Source organism: Poecilia formosa, unplaced genomic scaffold, assembly GCF_000485575.1.
Source record: "Poecilia formosa unplaced genomic scaffold, Poecilia_formosa-5.1.2 Scaffold18, whole genome shotgun sequence".
NCBI classification, from domain to species: domain Eukaryota; kingdom Metazoa; phylum Chordata; class Actinopteri; order Cyprinodontiformes; family Poeciliidae; genus Poecilia; species Poecilia formosa.
In genome coordinates, this window is record NW_006799957.1 from 326,803 (window position 1) to 343,330 (window position 16,528).

The 16,528-nt window shown below is 38.3% G+C and overlaps 2 protein-coding genes and 1 long non-coding RNA gene across 6 annotated transcripts in view; 1 reads left to right on the plus strand and 2 right to left on the minus strand.

The window, feature by feature from the left end:
• LOC103134564 (proto-oncogene tyrosine-protein kinase Src) overlaps window positions 1-11,895 on the minus strand; it is a 26,094-nt gene extending 14,199 nt beyond the window's left edge. For both annotated transcript variants that reach the window (XM_007546854.2, XM_007546853.2), the window contains exons 1-2: window positions 11,487-11,895; window positions 135-416 (exon numbers count right to left, since the gene is read on the minus strand). In XM_007546854.2, coding sequence (XP_007546916.1) covers window positions 135-408 — 274 coding nt within the window. In that variant the 5' untranslated portion in view covers window positions 409-416; window positions 11,487-11,895. The remainder of the gene's footprint in view (window positions 1-134; window positions 417-11,486) is intronic.
• LOC107835671 (uncharacterized) lies at window positions 10,870-15,580 on the plus strand. The gene is made up of 2 exons (XR_001661484.1): window positions 10,870-10,990; window positions 15,422-15,580. It is a non-coding gene; the product is annotated as an uncharacterized LOC107835671 (long non-coding RNA).
• manbal (mannosidase beta like) lies at window positions 12,405-16,078 on the minus strand. Of its 3 annotated transcripts, XM_016668856.1 has the most exons (4): window positions 15,905-16,078; window positions 15,766-15,823; window positions 15,489-15,678; window positions 12,405-13,144 (listed from the first exon to the last, which is right to left on the minus strand). In XM_016668856.1, exons 3-4 carry the CDS (start codon window positions 15,636-15,638, stop codon window positions 13,034-13,036), a joined length of 261 nt encoding a protein of 86 aa, XP_016524342.1. In that variant the 5' UTR covers window positions 15,639-15,678; window positions 15,766-15,823; window positions 15,905-16,078; the 3' UTR covers window positions 12,405-13,033. The 3 variants fall into 3 exon arrangements, with proteins under 3 accessions (XP_016524342.1, XP_007546918.1, XP_007546917.1); XM_007546856.2 differs by lacking the exon at window positions 15,766-15,823 and having other exon boundaries at window positions 15,489-15,674; XM_007546855.2 differs by lacking the exon at window positions 15,766-15,823 and having other exon boundaries at window positions 15,905-16,077.
• Between the last annotated feature and the right edge of the window lie 450 nt (window positions 16,079-16,528).

A 16,528-nucleotide genomic window follows, 5' to 3' on the forward strand; every position in this document is an offset into this window, starting at 1 on the left:
TTAAATAGCTTCACATTAAAGTCCAGAACACAGAGGAATTCATGGCAGAGTTAATGATTACAAGGTGCTCCACTTCAATTGTTGTGAAACGAGTTCAACCAAAACCTGTCCAGCAGCATGACGTGTTTCGCTACCTGACAGAGGTCCTCTCTGAGGCGACGTTACTGTTCCTGTGTGGTCCACCCCTCCAAAGAGACTCAGTTCTGGGGTGTTTGTCGGGGCGTGTTGGTGCTGCCCTTGGTACCTCGGCCTGCCTGTGCCGACAGCAGGGCTTCGGTTGGGGGTCTGCGTCTGCTGGGAGGGGCCCAGGTGGTGGAAGTGTCCGCTGTCGGAGCCTGTGCCTATGGTGCCATCCAGGCTCATGGAGCGCTGGCCTGGCTCCTTGGGCTTACTCTTGCCCGCCCCCATGTGCAGACCTAGGACGAAAGCCAGTGATGAGCAAGGAAGCAGCATTTAACATCCAAAGGCGTCACAGTGTGTTTATTTTAATAATGGACCAAATAGATTTGACAGGGTTATTTATAAAATGGCTTTTTCGAACATATTCAGTAAAATTCAATAGGATGCTTTCAGTTGTAGAACCTGAAATAAGAAAATACAACCTAAAAAATGTTTCTTTAAAAACACAAATAACCCTCGTCGGGTCATGAAGAATGAACTAGTGTTGCGACTTCATTTTTAAATACAGTTAATTGCAAGGTCTGCAGTTAATCACATTTTAATCAAAACGATATGTCGGCAAAATAAGCCCCAGTTTCATTTTGAAACATTTTTGCTGCTAAATTATTGAATAAACTGACATATGAGCTCATCAACAAAGATTTATTGTTTTTAATGTTATTCAGGTTTTTCAATCATCAACCTTGTTACAGGTTTCAAGTTTTTCATGATCATTCACTTGGCTTCTTTGAAAAAATACTTTCAAATAAGTTTTTTCTTTTTCAAAGAAATGTGGACTGTGATCGCTGACATTAATGTTGAGGATGTCTGGGCTGCTGCTTCATGTTTCGCATTGAGATGCTACTTTAGGCTACAATAGTTTCACTGATAGGTTAACACAACTTGAACAAAACCACAGTTTTTGCCAGTTTTCCATCAGATCGTTTTTTGAAGCAAAATTTAACCCACAGTGGGACAAAAGAAGCAGTTTTGTCGTCCGACCCTGTTGTTCTCTAATGTAGCTTGTGGGTCAGACTTAAGGCTGTACCAGAAACACAATATAAAGGTTCTGACTCAGAATTGTTGTATGTAAAAAAGAAAAATGTAATTAATTGCGTTAAAATGTTCAACGCATTAAAGCCCATTAGTAAATTAAAACAAACATTGTTAAAGTCACATTAAATCCAGTTCTTATGCTCCACCTTTGTGCATCCCTGGAGCTTTTCCACTTTCAATTAAACCCAGTTGGCATACAAACACTCGGAGCTGAACAAATTACCACACACATTTACAATATTCAAGGTTATTCCCATCAGGTTACATCTGGTCTGAATCAATACCCATCACCAAGGTAAACACAGCGGTAAACAAAGCGAGCCATGAAGACCAGGGCTACAGCCAGTGAGCTGGCAAGGACAGAAACGTGTCCAACACTTCTGCTGTGTCCTGATAAAAGCAACAAGTTGAGAGTGTGTAGTCATCAGGAGGACACAGACTCAAAAGTTCACAAAGTGGATGCACTAAAAGTTGGAGTGCCTTGCTCGCACACCAGGTCCGCTCCTCCCCTTCAGCCGCGGAGCAGTGATTCATCGTGAGACCGGCTATTTCAGACCAGCTGAAACAAGACAGTCACACACACATGAAACAGCCTGGTTCCTTTGTGAATCCCAGCACTCTCAGTTCCAGACAGAGTGGATTCATATGCGTAGGTGTGTATGTGCGTTCGTGTGCATTAGCAGCTGTTCCGTGGCCTCTGGGAAACAAGGCTCAACTGCACACCAACACCCCCCCCCACCCCCAGCACAGTTGTGTCTCACATCCTTTTTTCCAAACACATGCAGGCAGCCTGGTGAGACTTTCCAACACACAGTGTCTGACAGACAGGACAGAGGAGGGTTATTAACAGACATGGAGGAAGGAACTGACTGTGGCTCTAAAAAGAACGTGTAGGTGGTTGTTACGTACTGCGCGGACAGCTGAGGCTTAGTGGGTGTTTAAAGTGTGATGTGTGAGCATAACATAATTACACAGGTATGGGGATTCTCAAAGACATGGGCAGGCTCCCACTGTGAAGATGTGGGGGCGGGTAAGTCGAGTGCTCGCCAATGTGCACACTGATTTCTGAGCAAAGGAAGAATATAGGCCAGAAACCTTTGGTTCAACTTTTGCAAGAATGTAATCCAGTCCACTTTGAGTTAATATATCTAGAAGGGCAAGGTAAAGTGGGCAAGAAACAAGACAAGTCCGAAATTATACTGTAGTTTAACAGCAGCTGCATTTCAATTGACAATATAGTTGCGCAAATTGGAATTATGAAAACAGCTTGCTTTGAAAAAAACCCACGTGTTTCGATAAAAAGTTTTTGTGCTAAGATGAAGTGGTTTTCCAGCTGCGTCAAAATGAAAGTATTTCGCAAAACTGCAATGAAAACACGTTTTTTGCATCACCTGAGTTGTGATGTTACTGCTGGCAAAAAAAACCAAAGGCAAAAAGAAGTGGGAAGAGGATTATGGTTTTTAATGACTTATTGTGTGAGATTTTAATTGCATTTCTTATGTATTGGAGACACAGCACCTGTGAAATTATGTTTTTTTTTTCTTTTTTTTTACAGTAGAATATTGACAAAGTTTTGATCACATTTGTAACAGAGGCACTTATACAACATCTACATTAAGGCAGTAAATACTGCAAGACAAAAGTAAACATGTGGTGGTCAAATCTTGGACGTATAGCAGACTTTATGTAGATTATTCCTGAAATAACCATAATAGGTGACTATAGTTTGAAGGCTCCAGAAGACTCAAAGATCTCAAGTCTTCATGAAATCAGATGATTAAAAACTGAAATGTTCTTATATTTATTCCTCAAAGTGCTTCACAATTATCTTACAAAAGTATTATGTAAAATATGTAGAAATGACAATTGAAGCATATTTTGTGTAAACATGAAGTCCTGTCAGATAGACAAAGCCTGTGTGCAGTCATTGATGCACTCTTGTCTTGCATAATGCATGTGCAGCGGGATTAATGGTGTAAATCAAACACGACTGCAGCAGGACGGGGAAAATTATTCTTGTTGAAATGTCCAAGACCCCCGTTTTTTAAACTTAATGGTCATTCAATAGTCTGTTAAGTAAAGGCCACTGCTGCAAAAACAAAACAAAAAACAAACAAACAAACAAAAGACTGTGCCCCACATCCTGGACCATTGACTACTGACCAGACAGTGCAAGGTTGGGTTGCTTGGTAGTAAAATAATACGTTTCTAGTTTTATGCTCGTGCATTTTCGCCAAGCTGCAACACATATGATAGTTTTCAATTTTCCTACAAATCTTTGGTAATTTCTCTTAGCTGCAGACCACACTACTTACACCACTGCATCGGAGCGTAGATAGTTTACACTAAACAGGATTTGCCTGAGGACAAGCAAGAAGACATACATCAACCCAACAAGGATGGAAAATTGTTTTATAGCTGCGTTCTTTTGTGGCAACCTAGAAAACAATCTTGGTCAAGACTCCTACAGACGCTGTTTTTGTCTAACAAAACTTTAAAGGTTTTTCTTCTCCTTTTATGTACACCCACAAGAATATCAAGATATACCACATATTTTGACCAAAAACCTGCAAAAATCTCAACAAGCACCAACAATAAGAACAAAACAGTAAATCAGAAAAGTAAAAGATACTCATTGTCCTTACAGCTGTTGCACACTAAACCATAATTTCCAGACAACCCTGTGGGGAGCTGCTACATAGTTGGCAATCTATGTAAAAGTCTTCATTATGCCAGACGCACCTGCTTGTGTGAAAAAAAGATGACCACACATAAACGTATGAGAGGCAGAAAAAAGAGAACTGATGGCTATATTGGTCCTCACACCTGTGCACAGTCGGTGGCTTGCGCCTACAAGCCTGCTGACTAAAAGCTGTTGCCTAAAGCTAGTCAGAGATCATCAAAATAGAAAACCCAGGAGAGCAAGACTGGGTTTTCAATAACAGGGCTACTATGCAGCCATATAACACTTTACAGGAGTCACAGCCGTGAAAATCTGCCATAAGCTCTCCCCCAAACCTCCACCCTAAAAAAGTATACCGATGATAGAAACACAAATGGATAAAAAAATAGATTTCCACTCCAGGATTTTTGCTAAATAAAGTTTTTCAAAACAGCAGAGATGAACAAGCTAGTTGATGACATCACATAAATGCAATCACTTTGTTTTTTGTTTTTTGTAGAAAAGTAACTTTAAATGTTAAAAGAAAAAAATCTCATCTTTTAAAATCAATAATCTGCTGTTCAAGGCTGCAGTGCAGCCAAGTTCTGCAAAATAACCTCTGAGTCATTACTTAAACTTCCTCTTAATTACTGCAGAGAAAAGCTTTTTGGATGCACAGTAGGGCCCCGTGAGCAAGAGGAGAAAAATCTATGAATGGACCAGTGGAGATGCTGAAAGATGTTAGGTGAAAGCCAGACTTGGGTCATGCAGAAAATTTTGCAGCAGCATTTATCCAAGAGCTCAGTCTGTTTGTTCCAATTCGTCAAACAGTTTTTGTGTTGTTGTTGTTTTTTTAGATTCAGCAGCACAAGTGGCCTTCACAGTAATCAGACAGAAAATGGGTAGAAAGAGAAAGATATGCAGCACATCCCCGAGGTAAGGAATCAACCTGGTCTGCAGGCTGCACCACGCTCACCTCCATTAAGGTCTGTCCAAATGTCCAGGGTTCTGTGTGCTTCATATCACATTCCTAACTCCTCTCAGCAAAAGCAGAAGGAAAGTGAACAAAACAATTTACCTGAAAAAACCCAAAACATTTAACAGGCTCAATTTAACCATCTTTAGTCATTTCCAAATCACTTTTCCAAAATTGCAACCACAGATTGGTTTCCTACGTATGTTTATATACCATCTTTTGACTGCAGGCTTTTATCATCTGTACACAATGGCTGTTCAATTCAAAGAAAATATTAACCTGCTTTATTTTTACATGGCAAATGATTACATGATTAGCTTTTTAGTGGTTTCAGATGCTTGAATTCTTTTGGTATTAATAATGTACCAATTTCTCTGTCCATGGAGAGGACAATCAGGATGGAAAACAACCACATCAAGTCAAAGGAAGACATTGTAGAAGTAATGCAGCACAAAGGGCGCATGACTGAAGACACCATTTAGGCCTAATTAAACAATCTGTTCTCAAACTGGAAAGAGGTAATGATCCTTAAAATTATGTCCTAAAATACCTCAGAGTCCATAGAATAGATCATTTGCTCCGGTTCCCTTCAGGATACTGGATCAACCCGAGTGCACTTGATTTTCTCAGCGACTTTGCATCCAAGCAACAGAGCTGCCTCTGCAGCAGAGCCTCACACCTTTTCCAAATATGGTAATGCAATTCCCTGATATCTATAAGCACCAACATGCTGTAAACTACACTCCGTGCACAACTGTTAGGCAAGTGTTATTTTAATTAATCACCAACCACAGTGCTGTCGCTTAATCTAAAATGTCAATAAACCTCCAACACGAATGTGTAAACAAAAGGGAAGTTTATCGTAGGAGAAAAAATTAGCCATCCTTGTTTTCAACAACAACATCTGTGTTTCCATTACAAATGAACTCAAATGTTTGTCTGCAAATGTAAAAAAATAAATAAAAAATTTTGAAAATGCAGTATTGCCATTAAATAAGCAATTCAAATCACATGTGAATAAGTTTGTTCATCCGATAAGTCATTAAAAGCACACTATGTCATAATCCTCCAACTACTTCCTGTTATCCTCTTCATTTTTTCAGCCAGTAGCAACTTCCAGTTATTGATCATGAGACTCGTATGACGCAAAAAAGGTGTTTCCATTGCAGTTTTGTGAAATAAACCAATTTCGATCTCATCCTAGCACTTAAACTGTTTAATCAGAAAACAGCATATTTCCAGTAAGCAAATTTATTTTCAAAATGTAAAATTGCACAATTATATGGTCAATGGAAAAGCACCTAGAGATAAACCTTCGTTTCATAAAGTCTGTCAGTTTTTTGGTCTGTTGAGCACAAAGGAAGGGGTCATGACATAATGCCTGGTTAGCCACACAGAGGAGTACTAGGATGCATCTGATAGAGCATTATCCTGCAGAAAATCATAGTTTGAAACAGAGACCGCTTCTTCTTTGAACCCATCTTCAACCCAAAAAGGTCTAACCAGCTCACCTTCAGCAATATCAGCCCAAACCAGCACCACAACTCCATCTTTCTAACTCAAAATGGAGGTTTGTTGGACCATTCATCTGGTCCAACAAAAGTTGTTCCCATTTCATCCATAAAACCTTTTACAAAAAATCTGTCACTTGTTTTGGTCAGGGGTGTTCAACTCTGGTCAAGCTGCAGGCTGGTGTCCTCAGTAGGCAGCCATGTTCTCCAGAGTCCTGCCAATGACCTCATTATTTAACTCAGGTGTGTTGAAGCAAAGACTCAAGTAAAAGTTGCAGGAAATTAAAACTTAAATGACTGGATTGATGGCCAAGTTTCAGCCTTCCTTGCCTTGGCCACGTCTCAGAGCTCTGGGCATTTTGTATTTCTCAGTGTTAAATCTAGGTTATAGTTCTGGAATATGACAGAACTGGAAGATAACTGGTTCCTGGTAGTTGTACTCTTGATTCTTCTCAAATCCTTGGCAATTAATTTGCATCCTTTTTCCTCAACATGTTTCTTGTGTCCCTGTTGACCAACTGTAACAAAATGTTTAATGGTTCTGTGATCACGCCGCATTATCTTAGCAATTTCAAGATTGCTGCATCTTTTCGAGAGACTTATGATAATTTTTGACTTTTCAGAGTCAGTTAAATCTCTGTTTTGGCACAGTTTGACTAAAAAAACAAGCTGCCTAATAATTATGTACACCTTGATATACGATGTTTACTTCCATTCCTTATTACACATACATCACCTGCTATGCGTAAATCCATAAGCATTCAACTTGGAGTTAGAAAATATGCCTAAAAATGCTGATAGTGAGAATTGAATTTTTTGACCCTAAGAACACAGTGCAGAGGAAATGGGATGAATGGTGATTTAATGGGGTATACTGGATAGTGTAAAAAATATTATATAACGACTATTTTGAGATATGGTCTCAATAAAAAGAATGACAGAAATAAATCTTTAAAAAAAAACTCTCAGTCTCTGAGCTTTTCCATATATAACAAGGGTGCAGAGGAACGTGGGAGAACAAGCCTGCATAGCACCGCTTCGACTGCCAGCGACTGCAACAAGAACAGGCACCTGAGCAGCAGGAGGGCAGGGGGGAAGGAAGTAAGGAGGGAGATGTGTGTGTATGTGTGTGTGCGTTGTAACAAAGAGAGTGGATGCAAAACAAAAGCTCCTTCCAGCTCCTGTTGCTTTGATTCATCTTATGACACTTTCAAGTATAAATCTCAAGTAACATTCAACATTCTTAGATACTTAATGTTATATTTGGGTTTTCTCTGCAATCTTCAATGAATAAACTATTTTTATAGACATCAATTATTCTGGAAAAAAACAATTATTCATGTTGCAAAGTAAACAAACATGCTTATTTCCTGTAGTTTTACTGCGAAGGACTAGATTAAACAACAAAACAAATCATGGTTCGCTTGGAAGATTTTCTCCAAGTTGTATCTATCTTTAGTTCACAATGGAGTTCAAGAGCTGTTTGATATCGATTCACGTTCATCAGTCCCCCGTCTTCCTCACCGTCTCAGACCTGACTGCGTCTTATAAACTCGATGACCCATTTCTGTACATGAACTGAATACTGAGAGTGAAGAATAGAAATAATGGGAAGGAAAAGGAAGAGTGTTCAGACAGCTGAAAGGAATGCAGGTTAGGAAAGCAGGCAAGTACGAACACTTATCAAGTATTGAAGATGTGTGTAGATGAGCCTAATAAATCCACGCCATTTGTATTTGAGCATCAAACTGACATTTCTTTTTTAAAAGTCATTACTTATAAGGCATCCTTAAAAATAAAAAACAAACGCTACAGCCTTGTTCAGTGTCCATCAAGCAGTTTTCTGCTGACATTTATCATCTTTATTGAACATAATACCACAGCAGATTTAGGACTAATTTTAAGGATCTCTAGATCAGTTTAATGGTACAAATTATTTAACGATTAAGAGTGACTTCTATAAGGTGACATCTCCAATATGGAGTCATGGCGAAGTGATGATGACGGAGATTATTCCACTACGTTTAGCTGCGCTGACTCAAATATCATTGCAAAATAAGACATGTTTAAACAAGTTGTAAGGTCATGGTCTTGGCTTCCTTTACTTCAGTTTCAACACACTGTTTCAGTTCGGTGTGAGCTGTAGCATCCAGACAACTTATGAACAATGTGATAAACACGATGATGCAGTCCAATGAAGCAGTCGGTTTTCAAGGTTTTTAATCTAACAAATTAGATGTTTTTGTTTAAATAGTGTTGCAGTTAGTGCCTGTTGTTCAGCAACATTTATGAACATAAACTGCAACTAACTGAATTCCTTGACCTCTGCGTCTTAAAATTTACTACAATGGTCTAGAAAAGCAAACATACGCAGTGTAACAACTGAAATATAACATTCAGCTCCAACTATTACACGGCTTGTGCAGTTCTCCTAGAATCCTTCCAAAGTCAGCAACCATCAGCACATTAAGTAAAGATTTTGAAAGATCAATATATGCAAAAAGTCTTTAAACTGTGGGGATACTGTTGCATTTGAAGGATGATGGAAAGACCTTTAAGTTATTCACAAATGACATGAGAAATCAACCCCTTTCTCAAACCCAGATGGAAAACGCAACCAAAACCCACAGAAGTAAAATAAATGAATCAATGTAACATGGCCAGTTTACACTGATTTATAGAGACATCATTTGTCCTCTTTTTTTCTGCTCATATTTAGGCTAATGCTTTGTTTGAAATCTTTAGTGCCACTATTTTTGTCTCGCTACTATAAGAATTTAAAGCATGACAGGAAAGAAGTGAAGAGTACTCAACTCAATCACATCAGATCTTACTGTCATCTGATCCAAACCAACACACAATGCATTTCCTTCAGTGGATCTCAACAATTTAGAAGCTTAAAGACGAAACTTAAAGACAAAAACATGGAACTTGCACGAGTAGCAAATTCACCTCATCCACACAGTAGCAGTTGCCACTTTGTGCTGCAGACACTAAAGAAGCACGACACAACCTTTCAGCTCAATGGGGAAATTACAGTTTACCCCTGGGAATGGGGGAGAGGGAAGGGAAGTAGGATTGGTGTCCAAAGATCCAAACAAGAGGAAATGTGGACATTAGCAGAGCTTTACTCTGCTTCAAGATGCGCAGAGACACAGAATACAGCAAAGACAACATCAGAGTAAGCCAGACATGGACAAACTGTCCTTTAAGATCTCTCCATTATTAACTCATGATGGTTTGGGGAAAGCAGACCTGGATGGCTTTTGGTGAACACACACATGAAAGGCAAAAGGAAGGAGAAGTAGAAGAGGGACTACAGCACTGAGCTGATAAAATGGAAAGGAAAACTCTTCCATTCCCTCCATCTTTGACTGAAGGCTCCGGCAGCCGGTCGCCTGGACCACGAAGAGCGGCTGCTTCAGCATGATTAATTTCACAGGACAGGACGGCCGGCTCATATCAGAACGGACCACGAGTCATTAACTCAACAAATTCTTACTGTAATGACAGCTTGTCAGACAAACCGGTGGCTTAACAGATCTCACAATTAATAATTTTTGTGGACTCATAATAAAACTGTTTATATTATATTTATATATACAATAGAATATTATGTTAAATGAATTAAGACAAAAGCTTGTTTGATCGTTACTGAAACAATTAGGAGATAAACCAGAAAGACTTTTATACACACAGAGAAGTCTGCCAAACGGGTAGCTATTTTTAAATCATCTCTAGTCAGAATATTGCTGGATAAAACTAAATGAATTAGGGAAACTGGAAACCATTTCATTAAAGCATTTAATTGATATCAAAGATCTGTTGTCACTTTGGCTCTGATTCTGCATCTCCAGAATCAGAACCAAACACGGAGAAGCAGCATTCTGTTTTTAAGCTCAAATAACCTGGAACAAACTTCCAGAAAACTGAAAAACAACTGAAACAATGAGTTCCTTTTAATGAAAGCTAAAAACTTGCCTGTTTAGAGTTGTCTTTGATTCATAATATCTAAAATACTGATCAATATACTTGATGTATTTACTTAATGATGTCATTTGACAAATTTTAATGTTTATTGCTGTTTCATAATTGGTTACTGTATTATGTGTCTACGGTGTAAAACACTTTGAATTGTCTTGTGGCTGAATTGTGTTATATAAAACTTGAATGCACCCTAAAGCCATAACAAATAAATTCTCTAACAGCTTCAAATATATTTGTGAGTAATTGTAACAGTGAATTTGGCAGCCCAATAAGACGCAAGATGTTACTCATGTTTGTCTGATCAGACAAACACATTGGCGTCTAGATCAACTCCAAAGCTCTCCAACTCATTCATAGTAAAACCTGAACCAAGTGGATTATGGATATTAGCCACAACTAAAAAGCTCCCAAAAGAAACTGTAAACAGATAAACTACATAATTAAAATTCTATTTCCACTAGATTAAACACCAGTTGTCAGCAAAGCTGCTTTCAAAGAAAACACGGGGTGGGGTGGCAGCTGCCTACGGGAGCAGCAGCTGTCAAACTGAATACGGGTTTGATAGAGAAGGGAAATAAATAACATTTTACCCACAGGAAGACGCACATAGTCAGTGTTTGCTAAAGTGATTCCTGCCAGGTACGTAAAATGGAATTTATGAATGGGGGACATAAAGAAACGACGCTCATGTGTCAGTCGCGGTTCCCATAAACAACGTTATTTGCGGCCTGATGAATCAAAACAGGTGCTGTTTCTGCTCCATTTTGAATTTCGACGGGATTGTTGGCTTTAATTTCAGCGCACAGTCGGTGTGTTGCTTTTCCCCTGAGTATTTGCTTTTGAAACAACGAATCAAACACGAACGTTGCACAGCCGCTTTGCATTTGAAGGGGTGTAGAAAGGCGTCCAAGACGTAGCCCCAACACAGATTGAATGGCACTGGCCAAATGTACGATCCACGCTGACTGAATGGCCCGTGTAACAATGAAATGTAACTCGGTGTGGGGGTGTCATACGTGAACATGCGTTGGATGAAAAGCCAAGGTTGTTATGTGAAAAATACAACATATCCTCTTGGCAATATAAAAAAGATAATAAGAAAACCCCGCTCCAAGCTGAAATGAACTAAGCTTACCTTTAACGCGTCTTCAGATTCAGCCCAAAAATCAGAGACGCACCGCCAGAAAACCGCTCAGATCCCGGACGGCTGTCCTCATTAAAACAATAATGGAAACCTTGGGCCAGCCGCAAATCCCATTTAGCGAATTTCACTGGAGCCGCAGAAGGAGGAGGTCATGACGGGGGACTGCCTTCTGGAACAAGAGGGCAAAGCAGCCGGTGTTGTGCTACGGTGGGCCGGGCAAACGCCAGACTGTTCAGCTGGAGAGAGCCGACGGCGCAGGAAATGCATGCGTCGAAGCAGGAGTGGTGTAGTGAGTGAGCAGAAGACAAGCCGCGTTGGGGGGGAAGCCAGTGGATAGCGCATCACTGATGAAACATGGGAGCGAAAATTTAAACCGACACGATTGAGGGTTTTTTTTACGCAGTAGCGTAAACTTCGTTGGGAATTAGCTTTATGTTGCGCAAGATACAGAAGAAGATCTCTCCTGCGTTGGCAGGCAGGAGCAAACACAGGATGTGACAGTTTAATGCTATTTAGTTGTCACGATCGGCGTAAAATTGTTTTATTTTGCTGAAATAAAAGTTCCACACTTCCTAAATCACTGCTTTCTTACGGGGAAAGCTGTTAGCTTCCTTTCTGGAGAGGTAAATTGGTTGCTAAGCAACACGCTGTCCTTACGCTAAGAAACGTGACGCATTATCATTAAACTGGTACATTTTCTATCGGCTATTTGATCAATACATTTTATTTATAATCATAACATTTCCTAAAAACATAAGACTATGTTGTATGCTATATATTTAAATTTTTCCACGCACTATAAAATGTACTTTCAAAGGTTGCATAGTTCAGAAATGAATTATTTTATTACATAAATCTCTGCTTCAATTGGATTTACACATAATTTCAGTACCCATGTTTTTTAAATTGGAAACATATCCAATCTCTCAGGTTAATCATATAATTTATATGCTATTATGATTATTTTTTTAAAGTGACAAAAAATGTTTACCAGTTTTTTCCCCTAACAAGCAGTGAACTGTATCAACCCAGCACAAGAAAAGTAAAAATAACCAAATTGACTTACCTTACTTATTTATAACATAATGAAAACATCAATAAGAGGCTTTAGCAATCAAATTTTATGTTAATGTTTTTCTTCACACAAATACTTATTTTAAGCAGCGATTTAAAAACATCAATAATAAGGAAACAGGCTGTTATTTTCTACAAAACTGGTTTTATGAGAAGCTAAAATGAATTCTGACCCATTTATATAAACATAGGATTGATAATAAATATAGTTATGGGGGTTATTTTATTTATTGTAATACACATACAATATGAAAAGCAGATAAAGGAAAACCAAACACTGTCAAATATTTATCAGCAATCATTAACAATCAGCAAACACTACGTCATTTAGTGTGTTTGTGTTGAGTGTAGAGATTAAGCTGAGGGTCATTCTGAAGTGACTCAGATGTAGTGTTGTAATATGATGTTAGAACCTTAGAACAGGGATTAAAGACAAAACACACAACAAAAGGGCACATAAACATCTATCTCTTCTTTTTGCTCTCCTTCTTTTGCTTCTGTCGAATCTGAGGTGCCGCTCCTTTTGCTTTCTTCATCTGTTCTCCAGTTTTGCTTTCAGTGGATTCAGTCTCCTCCTGTGGAGCAAGCAACAGAAACAATAAAACTCTCCAGGTGAGCAGGAAGGCTGGGGTGAAAATATATAAAATCAAACAATTACATAAGTGTAGTCTGAGGATAATGCTCTTACTCCTGCTGTTAGAACAACTGGGACATTTGAGCTAATAATTAGTTTCTTTGTGATGCTCTTGGTGACCGATTTGTGCAACTTCACCTCCACCACAGAGACAGCTGAATGAAACGCTAACACGTGTGCTCTGCTCATCCAGCAAAAGCAAATCTGCCGTACGCGTTTCCTCCTGTCAGCACTACCACTGTGAACGCAGCCTTTGTTCTCTCAAGCAGGCTGCTGCTCAAGATGAAACAGCGACAGCATGTGCATTTCATTCAGGCAATCTCATCACCTGAAAATAGAATAATTAAAAAGAGGATTTAATTGCTTGAGTCTATAAATAATCTCTCTCGGCAGTGATAGTATGAGGAGAGCTGCTTTTGGTGGTTTTTCCTTCAGATTTTCAAGTAAGATAGGTTTTAGAAATATGCTTTCTGTTATTGTCGACATTTGTCAAGTTACCTAAACTTAATCATACATAAGTGTACATACAACTTTCATGGGGATGTGATTCATGTTTTATCTGAATTGTTACTTTTCTCCAGGGTTTCACGACGAAATTAAAAGTCAAAATTCTGACTTTTTATGCAGAACCTGAGAGCAACCATCTTAAATGCTTAACAGGCTTAAATGAAACACTTAGGCCGGGTAGAGATAATACTTTATAAATCGTCTCTTAGCAACCTGGAGCTCAACTGCATGCTTTTTAGTCCTTAACAAAAAGCTTCTGACATAATTCTGGTTGGATATGTATAAAAAAAATGTTTGCAGAATTGGTAGTTCATTTACATGGGTTGGTTTCCTGTTTTTCTAGGGGTCATTTGAGGTGAATTAATCAAATTTGTAGGTAGTTCCCTCTAGACTTATCCAACGAGTTTATCAAGGGCTACAAAAAGCAGGTTTCTATGTACGTTGGTAATATGAGTGAAGAGATAAGAAAACAATTCAAAATAAATCAAAACTTGAGCCCGACTCTTGTTTTTAACCGTCAGTAGAGGCTATGTTTTCACCAGAATTGTTTTATGTTTACCAGCAGATTACCAGGGTCCATTTCCTTATTATAAAGTCTTGCAGCTGAATCAGCAAATTTGACTTTACAGTGTCAGTGCACAGTCTTAACAACAACAGTCATCTGTTTCTTAGAGTGACACCCAACAAAAAAAAAAAAAACAACACAACTAATTTAGGTCACTGACCTCAGCCACAAAAAGCTTACAAAATAGCTGATAATCTTAAAGGATTTTCTGACTAAACTCCATCTAATGTGGCTGGATTTGGATTGGGGCTAAAAGACGTGGCAAAGAGAAAATAGACGGTGCTTAGAGTACAGAACCGTGAGTACAGCGTGAGCAGGTTTGAGGTGTGACATTTAGAAAAGAGAAAGACAAAACACTAATATCTCCTCAATTTAAAGCAACTTTATTGTTCTGTCCCAAACAAAGTGTGGTTTATACCATGTTATGTTGTGAGAAGAAAAGAAAGCATGTACAATGACCTCAACACCAATGGGCAAAAACCTTGGTAAAATGATACAAAAATAAAAAAATAAAAATAATAATAATAATAATAGGCATCTTTTTTCCCCGGGGAGCACCTGGACCAAAGTCAAATTAGGTTATTTTCTTTTCATCGTATCCATCCCTTGTTTTACACCAGTATTTGTTATCAGAAACCTCAATCTTACCAAAGCAGCTGGTGCTTATTTTATAGCCTGAGATATGTATGATGGGATGGTAGGGCTGAAAAGGCTTTTTGAAAATTGTTTGCTTTAAGTTATATACATTAATGTACATGTGTGTAATGCTGCAGAAAATGTAGATGTAGAAATGTAGAAACTATATTATATCTTGTAAAATGGTACAAAATATATCTTGTAAAATGGTACAAAATATAACATAGTATAATGGATAAATATTTGTGAAAAAATCTGAATGATAGAGTGGAGAGCTCATTATTCTGTTACTGTCTACAAATGATTACTGCTCAGTTAGATAAAAAAAAATCTATTATCCAGTAGGCAGTTTAGAAAATAGCAGAAATAAATGTAGACATTTTGTGACAGCATTATGTTTCTTGTTCAAAAAGATGTTTCACAGTCTGAGAACAAAGCAATTATTTCAACGCTTAAAACGCATATCATTGGATTCTTGTTGTCCAGATAACAGGAAAACATATTTTTTAGGATGGGAACAACATTGAAGTACTGGATCGTATTCCTGCTCCTGCTCCTCCCAGTGGAGTCCACTCACCTGATCATGACCCTTGGATGAGGGCATTATGATGGCCAGGATGCAGATCAGCTGGAAAATGGCACCCAGGAACAACCCATAGCGCAGGATGCTTTCCAGTAAGGTGGGTTCAGGTACCTCCGGAGGGGACAGGTCCAGCTCTGCAGACATGATGCTGCTGTGTCTGGACTTATTTCATCCGACGAACTTCCTGTCCAACCAGCAGCAGTAGGATTAATTAACAGTGTCTAGAAATTAGCTGGTTAAAGCTAAAATTGGATCTGCAAAGCTAACACACAGTAAGCCAGCTATTGTTCTGCAGCAAAAGACATATGCAGTGCAGCTTTAAAGCCGATCTGTAAACACAGAAAGGAGATGATAAAACAAAGAGCTGAGTAGAAATAAATCTGGGTTAAATGACTGGATGAAAAGCTCACCAGCAATGACGGAAAAGCCCCGACTGTTTATTTGGTCCAAAACGTTCTATCGCCAAAACCGAGAAAAGAAAAACATGGAAAGACTTTGCACTCTAAGAATAAACGGAGAGAAAATAGCATAGTTTTCACAAACCAGGAAAAAAAAGGAAAGAAAAAAAACGGAAGTGACGCATTCAAAATGCCATCTACTTCCTTTGTGGTAGAAGATTAATTTGAAAATGTCGCCCTCTAGCGTTAGTATTTTTTAAGAGATTTTTTTAAATAAAAAATTACAGATTAAATAAATCAGTATATTATTATTATTATTATTATTATTATTATTATTACACTAATGATATGTTCTTTTTATTATTTAATCCTCTTTTTAGGTTAAACATATTTTCTTGTAACAGTAATAGGACATCATTACTCCAATTATATCATCATTATATTTGTTCTTTCTCTAGGGCTGCAACAACAAAGTTATGTAAAAAAGGATAAACTCGTCTGCTTTTGTGTAGACCCTCAAAATGGCACAGCAGAATTTAAAAGCCTAGAAAAGGCAACAAAATATCAGAAATTAAAAATAACTAAATTAAATGAAACATCTTATGTAAGTATATATTTTTCATGCAGTGTTTAAAG